This window comes from Centroberyx affinis, unplaced genomic scaffold, assembly GCF_046629955.1.
Source record: "Centroberyx affinis isolate AG114_WGS23_722 - 3 ecotype Tasmania unplaced genomic scaffold, CSIRO-AGI_Caff_v1 ptg002296l_1, whole genome shotgun sequence".
Taxonomy (NCBI): Eukaryota; Metazoa; Chordata; class Actinopteri; order Beryciformes; family Berycidae; genus Centroberyx; species Centroberyx affinis.
In genome coordinates, this window is record NW_027280570.1 from 202,501 (window position 1) to 210,310 (window position 7,810).

Consider the following 7,810-nt stretch of genomic DNA (forward strand, 5'->3'; position numbering starts at 1 on the left):
CAGTATATATAAAAGACTTTGTGTCAGACCTTTATAATAGTGATGCTGTATTAGCACTTGCTCCACTCTGAACTCAGTGAGTATGCATTTCATTTCATTTACTGTGACAATATAATACAAGAGGATACAGCTAGAGAGGGAGGGAGGTGGACGGACAGATATAGGAAGAGAGAACCGCTGTACCGTGTTATGTTGTTATGAAGACAGAGAGGGGAAAGGGGGCGGTGATGGAGGAATAATTGTGCGACGCAGCGGATCGCGTGAATGAACAAAATGAGAAGAGAAGAAGGCACACAGAGGAGGAAGAACCAGGCGGAGGGCTAGAGGAGCGCTGGGCAGGGAGGCCGGGGGTGAGAAAACTGAAAGAGCGAGCGAAGAGATAAAGAGTAGGCTCAAGGCTGTGATGGAAATGGCAGAGGCACTGCCATGATTACATGGGAGGGAGGGAGGGGTGTTGGTGGTGCATGAGATAATGACTGGATTCTTTTGTGTATGTGTGTGTGAGAGAGAGAGAGCAAGAAAGAGGGAGAGAACTATGGTTTTACTTTCTAGTGCAGTCTAAACGTAACTACAGTAATATAAAACCCAGAGAAAGATGTCTACTTTCTAGGCTTGGAAGTTATAGGTCAGGGTTTAAGTTAGACATGTAGTGGTTTAACTTTAGGTTTAGAATTAAAGGAGAAATCCACCCTAAAACACTTTAACTGGCCAAACGTAGACAACAAGACATCACATTGAGATATTTCCAGTGCAGCTATAATGGAGTTTGATAGCAGAAACTTTTTCAGCGATTTAAATCACGTCGTGTCAGACCCTCAAAATCAAAGAGCGAGGGCTTCCTTCTAAAACCGCCATTTTGCACCAATGTTCAACAATCATACAGAGAGAAATCCATCATACAAGAGGCAGAGACCAATAGAATACCAAGCAGAGTCCACTGACACTAGCCTCAGTAGACCAGAATGCAATGCAGCCACAAGACATGTTGAGTTTTGAGTAAGGGGCACGGCCGCAATCATAGACACACCCCAATGTTCACAAACTAGTTGGCTATCTTGCTATATTTATACGCCCATATGCCCATCTTTGATTGAAGGCAACAATTTCACACTGGGGGTTGTCGAAAGGCATTCTAGGAAATGTAGGAAATCACTAACTGAAGTAGAAGTAGACGAGGCAGGTTGAGGGAAAGTGGGAACACCAACAAAGTAAATTACAACACTTCATCACAAAATAACTCCTCATTGATCACAGATTGATGATATCTGACAGTGTAAGAGGGTGGATTTTTCTTTAAGTTAAGAATGTAAGTCAGTACAGTATCCCCATAAGTATAACACAATGTTGTGTGTGTGTGTGTGTGTGTGTTATAGATGAGGTCTGTGAGTACTGTCCTGATAGAGCTCTGTCCACTGCACTACACGAATGGATGGATGAACTCAACCAACCACTAGAACCAGGTACTGTCTCAATGTGTGTGTGTGTGTGTGTGTGTGTGTTAAAAAGTGTGTTAAACCTGAACTAATTTGGAAAATGCAAGATTGTTGATCCAAAAACATGACAGTAATTTTGAAGGTTGACAACCAAGATTTCCTCTTACAGCAGTGTCATGTTATTGCAATTTTGTCCATTTCAAAAGTAATTTATGTTCTTCTTCTTATCACTACAGGCCGCCAGAGCAGACAAGCAGAGCAGCGCTCCTCTGGCCCCACCTCCCGCTCCAAAACCCCGGACAGATCCGACTGCACTCCCCCTGCCAAAGGCACCTCCGCCCTGGCCAAACCCCTCCCTGTCTTCCCCCTGAACCCCAGCTCTCCCCCGTCCTCACCCACTAAGGAGTGGCAAGAGGGGGAGAAGAAGAAGAAGTCAAACCAGCCAAATCAGCCCAGTCAGCCTAACCAGAAAGCCCCGGGATCCAGGCCCGGGGCACCTCCGGGGGGCGGCCCGCGGCAGAAGGCCCAGGGTCGGGTACCCTGCGGGGGGAAGGGCCTGCTGAGCGAGGCCCAGGTGCGGCTGCTGGTCGGTCTTCACTACCTGCCCCATGAGCACGGCCCGTCGGCCCAGAGGCTGCTGCAGGACCTGACCTGGCTCAAAACAAACTGCCACCTGGTCAGTCCCAGCGGCAAGAAGGCCCCGCCACAGAAGGTGTGTGTGTGTGTGTGTGTGTGAAATACAAATTATGGCTATGTGTTGGCATATGTGTGTCTGTCTGTCTCTGTGTGACTCCGATGTCATTAGTGTGTGTGTTTCTTTAAAGTGTGAAGTGTATCGTTTTAACATCAATAAATCATTGCCACATTAATTTTGATATATTCAGTATATTAACTGTAAAAGAACAAAGCCGAAAAGATTGGCATTTTCTACCAGGCTTTACACGCTACACGCTTTATTCTAATAACACTGTTCCAACTGCATAGTTTCAACTTTATATTAACTTGGTCTCAATGCATATTGACTATTATCTGTTGTCCAGCAGTGTTTCTCTGACCCTGTATATGTGTATGCATGTCTCCAGGCTGATGAGTGGCGTGGCCGGGCCTCCAGGTTCATGTCTCTGTGTGAGGAAATAGCAGAGCTGCATTGCAGCGTGGTGGGCGGGGCCAACAGGGCCGTGCTCTATGACCTTTACCCCTATGTCTGGGACCTGAGGAACACCGCTCTGGTGGCCAAGGCCTTCATATACTGGCTGGGTGAGGACAGACACTGTACTGTACTATACTATACTATACTATACTAACTAAACTAAACTATACTGTACTATATTACACTATACTATAGAATACTACTGTACTATACTTTACTATATTACACTATACTGTACTATACTATACTGTACTACATAATACTATACTACAGGACACTATAGAATACAAAACTATACTATACTACTGTACTATACTGTATAACCATACTTGTTGTGTACTATGCTACCCTATTACATTACTGTTACTGTAATATTATTGTACAATACTATACTATATTATTACAATTACAGCACTATTACCATATTATACTATTACTGTGCTATACTGTACTATACTATACAGTACTATCATACTGCACTATTACTGTACTATACTATACTATGCTATACTACACTACCACACTATGATATTAGCCTAGTATTACTTACCATATATTATTATTTTTATATTACTGTCACTGTGCTGAACTCTATAATCTTTTTTGCCTAAGTGGTCAAACCATTTGGAATTTGTATATTTTTTACTTATTACCCATTTCTATACATACGATGCATATACACACATTGTGCACATGGTGTTGGAGGGAGGGCAAGGGAGAATTAAAAGCGTTCTGTAGATCGGTATCACTAACTAACTATCACTAACCCCCCCCCCGGCTCACCTTTCCCAGATGGTCGAGTGTTGAGTGACAGCTCCACCCTGGGCTCCTGGAGGAACTGCTTCCACTGTGAGTAGGCATGACCTTTAAACCCCCTGTCTCTACATCCCTGAAATAACTAGCCTCTGCTGAGTGGCAGAGATTTAACTATAGTTATTATCTCCAAGTAAATTCAGTCTGAGAAAATGGCACTATTAGCCCAATATTCAATCAGTATTTCTCAGCACCGGTTCAATGTAGCTCAGTGTAGATAATGGCAGAGTGAAGACTGCGGCAGCAGCACAATTATGCTTTATGCTTCAAATATTTATGGCACCAGCATAAAAGTTGAAAAAGCCCTTAATTTCAGCTAATGCCTCCTGAGGACCCTTAATGTTGAAACACAATTAACTTTTATGCTGGAATAAATATTTGAAGCCTGTTTAACTGTGTGCGATCTTGGATGATAATACCCTTCCTAGCATTTCATTGGCCCTAACCTCCTGATGTCACCTGTCCTTATCTCTGATAGGGTGTGGGACGACCACAGGGGCGGACCTACTGGGAGTGGAGTCAGAGCCGTGGGTGTTCAAAGGGGGCGTGTCTGGGGAAGTGCAGGTACGGTGTGTGTTTGTGTGCTTAAGTTCACTTGCATACTTCAAGCCTTTGGTAACACTCTAACGTGTGTGTTCGTGTGTGCGTGTGTGTGTGTGTGTAGATGCTTCTCCCCATAGGCAGCAGCAGTGAACTCTTCACCCATCCTCCTCCTCTCTTCCCTACCTCTCGTCTCTACAACGTCAGGCCCTACCACAACAAGGACAAGGTGGGAGAAGTCACAAAACACACACACACACACACACACACACACACACACACACACACACACACACACACACACACACACACACAATGATCTTGATCCACTCAAGCCAGGCCATTGACTCAAGTCCACTCAACTTTGGTGTTTTTATTCATTATTTAGAAAGACACGGAACAGAAAGCTCTAGTATGATTTGATGCTAGGTGTAGAAACAAATGTGGCTCAAGACGACTATCTCTTGACACGATAATAATCTTTTTTTATTCGATTTTGTGTGTGTGTGTGTATGTAGGTGGAGCTGTATCGGATGGTGCGCCAGCTTCACCTAAGGACTCAGGGCAGCCAGGAGTCCAGTGCTGCTCACCCAGATATCATAGGAGACAGGTGTGTGTCGGTGTTTAAGAGAGAGAGAGAGAGAGAGAGAGAGAGTGATGGAGAGATAATAATAATTCTAATACCTTTGTGTTGCCCCTAGATGTCTCGGGCCGTGCCTGGCGTTGTGTCCAGAGTACAGCTTCATTCTGGAGGATGAGCTGGGTGTGTGTGGCTGTGTGTTGGGCATCTTGGACGTTCGCTCCTTCGCCAAGCGCTGCCAGGCCAGCTGGATGCCCGCCATGAGGGACAAGTACCCGCCCAGAGGGGGCAACACACACTCCAACACACAGGTGAATATGTATATGTAATGCAGTTGGAGAAGTCAATCAAACGTCCCTGTACTTTGGCTGATTCAAGCGTGGGTCCGTGGGTTCAAGACTGGATGGAAATTCACCTTGAGAGGAAGTGATACTCTGTGAAGATACACACACACACACACACACACACACTTATGTACACACCTGAGACATGAGAGTGTGTACACACTCAATGCACAGGTAAAAATATGCACACACGAATGCTCAGACACACCGGTACCTGCAGTCACACCATCTGGCTGCCTCAATAATGTATCCGGTCACCCACTGGGAAGGGTGGCAAACACAAGTAAACAAAGCAAATCACACACACACACACACACACACACTGAACTCAGGGGAAACCTTCAGCACCACGGACAGCACCCATACTCTCTCGCTCTCTCTAACTGAAATCAAGTCCAGTATTCGCTTGTTTCCTTGTGGAGAATGTTCGTTCCAGTTGTCTTGAAGAGAACAAATGCCAAAACAGAGAAGCATCTTTATGTGTTCATTTTCTCAACTGTTTCAGCCATTAGATATATCAGTTGCAGCGTGGAGGAGACAAGAACTCATAGTGATTGAAGCCTTCTATCTCTGCTGTCTTCTCTGTAGGATTTGATCCAACTGATGGAGGAGGACCAGGGAGAGTATCCAGACTCGCTCCTCTACCACTTCCCCTCCCAGCTGCGCCTGGACGCCCTGCCTGAACTGGTGGACATCAGCGTCAGCCGCACCCTGCTCACCTCCCTGCTCACTGCACTCAAGGCCAATGGTAAGCAAGGAGCGGCGTGTGTTGTGGTTGTGTAGGGTTCCTCAGAAGGTTTCCAATTAGGGTAAATGGTACAGTCTGAAATGTTTTGGAAATGATGTGGAAAACTGTTCACATAACTTTTTCGTGCAGAAGTGCAGAAAATATGTAGGGTAGGGGTGAGGCAGTGTCATATTACCGCTTAATATACTCAATTTGTGCCAGCTTTAGTCAAGTACCAAGCTGGCTGTAAATGTTTTCATACCAATAAATTGAATAGTTATGAAATATTTACTTGTCAGTCTGCTGGTGAGCTCATATTAATCCTGGATACTGAAATTCTACATTAGACTATAACTTCAGTTCTGCATAGAGGATTTTGCTTGTATGAACCACTTCATAGCTTTTCGTATATATGTACATGTGTATGTGTGTGTGCAGAGAGAGAGCAAGATGTTCATTTATCATTGATGAAAAAGACTAAATATGGTGTATGAGCAATTCTTTTCCTTGTCCTTTTTCATCCGTTGCATGTGTATGCATGGGTGCCTCTGTGGTCCATGTGTGCATGATTGTGTGTGTGTGTGTGTGTGTGTGTGTGTAGGTTCTCAGGGTGTGTTCTGTGAGGTGCAGCCTACGGACCGTCAGCGGCTGGAGTTCCTGACCAAACTGGGCTTCCTGGAGATCCTCAGAGGAGAAGCCAGGAGCAGGGAGGGAGTGGTGCTGGGGAGGCTGCTCTAAACACACACACACACACACACACACACACACACACACACACACACACACACACACAGAGAGAGAAACATGCACGCATAGATACACATACACATTAGAAATATGCACAGAATAGCGACAGCTAAGCTTTGCAATGGAGCAGGATCTGTATTTTCTTTCTGTCAAGAGAGAAAACCTCTTTTAAAGGGCCAATTCAGGATTCCTTTGAGTCTGTATAGCAGTGTGGTTGAACCCAGAGGTTCTTGGGGGGATTTACAAAATATAAAATAAGCTTCGAGATTAGACCCTCACCAGAGTTGTGCTAATCTCTCTCAGACTCCACCCTTGGCTGAGGATTACAAGATTTAGTGAAGTTTCAAGGATGAAGTCAACAAGGAAATAGGTTGACATGGGAGCAGAGTGCAAGATCACAGTTTTCCTCTATGCGACACGTTTCATTCACTTGTGTAGTCCTTTCTTCTTGTGTTTCCTTGATATTTAAGTGAAAGTAGATGTAGATTAAGTAGATTGTACTGTATATTATGGGATGTGGCGGGGTGGTTAGCAGTTAGAGCGACTGTCCTTCTACCAGAGGACTTAGGTTCAATCATCCGTGTCCTTAAGCAAGACACCGAATCCTTAGTGGTGCTGTTCTGTACCTGAGCCTGACCTCTGACCTCCCTGCAGGGGGGCAAGCAGAGAGACAACTTATAAAGTATGATATTATTTGGAAAAAGGTGGTTTTATGAACAGGTTTAGAGCTGCAACGATTAATTGATTAATCGATTATTTGTCAACTATTAAATTATTCGCCAACTATTTTGATAATCGATTAATCGGTTTGAGTAATTTTTTAAGAAAAATAAGTCAAAATTCTCTGATTCCAGCTTCTTAAATGTGAATATTTTCTGGTTTCTTTCCTCCTCTATGACAGTAAACTGAATATCTTTGGGTTGTGGACAAAACAAGACATTTGAGGACGTCATCTTGGGCTTTGGGAAACACTGATTGACATTTTTCACCATTTTCTGACATTTTCTAGACCAAACAACTAATCAATTAATCGAGAAAATAATCGACAGATTAATCGACAATGAAAATAATTGTTAGTTGCAGCCCTAAACAGGTTTTCTTATTTGTCCACACTGATTTTAGTGTTGAGTTTTATACCTGGGGACCCTGATCCCAGCCAGGCATTTCTAAACAGAATTTGCTTGGGTTGTTCCATGTTGCTGCCCATTCTCTAGTGCCAAGAAGCGCTAATAATGTAACCTTATGAAACTGAAATGTCCAAAGTGTCGGTCTTGCGCTCTGCTCCCAGCGCCTGTCTCATGAACGAAGACTTCTCAGTGTCAGGATGTCGTCCTCTAGCTCCTCTCCTGTTGGTCACATGGAGTCTACCGGCTCCAGACCAAGACCCAGGCAAAGCGTCAGTCTGTCAGTGTTTACAGTGGCTTAGTTTAGATTACTGTTTACATGCATGAAGAACAAAACATAGTCTGGCTGTTC

At 44.3% G+C, this 7,810-nt stretch overlaps 1 protein-coding gene across 1 annotated transcript in view; it reads left to right on the plus strand.

Moving 5' to 3' along the window:
• Nucleotides 1-6,325, plus strand: part of LOC139655529 (protein O-GlcNAcase) — a 17,299-nt gene extending 10,974 nt beyond the window's left edge. The window contains exons 8-17 of the mRNA XM_071532972.1: nucleotides 1,374-1,460; nucleotides 1,670-2,145; nucleotides 2,516-2,690; nucleotides 3,376-3,432; nucleotides 3,875-3,960; nucleotides 4,061-4,165; nucleotides 4,455-4,546; nucleotides 4,638-4,827; nucleotides 5,449-5,608; nucleotides 6,189-6,325. Coding sequence (XP_071389073.1) covers nucleotides 1,374-1,460; nucleotides 1,670-2,145; nucleotides 2,516-2,690; nucleotides 3,376-3,432; nucleotides 3,875-3,960; nucleotides 4,061-4,165; nucleotides 4,455-4,546; nucleotides 4,638-4,827; nucleotides 5,449-5,608; nucleotides 6,189-6,325 — 1,565 coding nt within the window. The remainder of the gene's footprint in view (nucleotides 1-1,373; nucleotides 1,461-1,669; nucleotides 2,146-2,515; nucleotides 2,691-3,375; nucleotides 3,433-3,874; nucleotides 3,961-4,060; nucleotides 4,166-4,454; nucleotides 4,547-4,637; nucleotides 4,828-5,448; nucleotides 5,609-6,188) is intronic.
• Nucleotides 6,326-7,810: the final 1,485 nt, after the last annotated feature.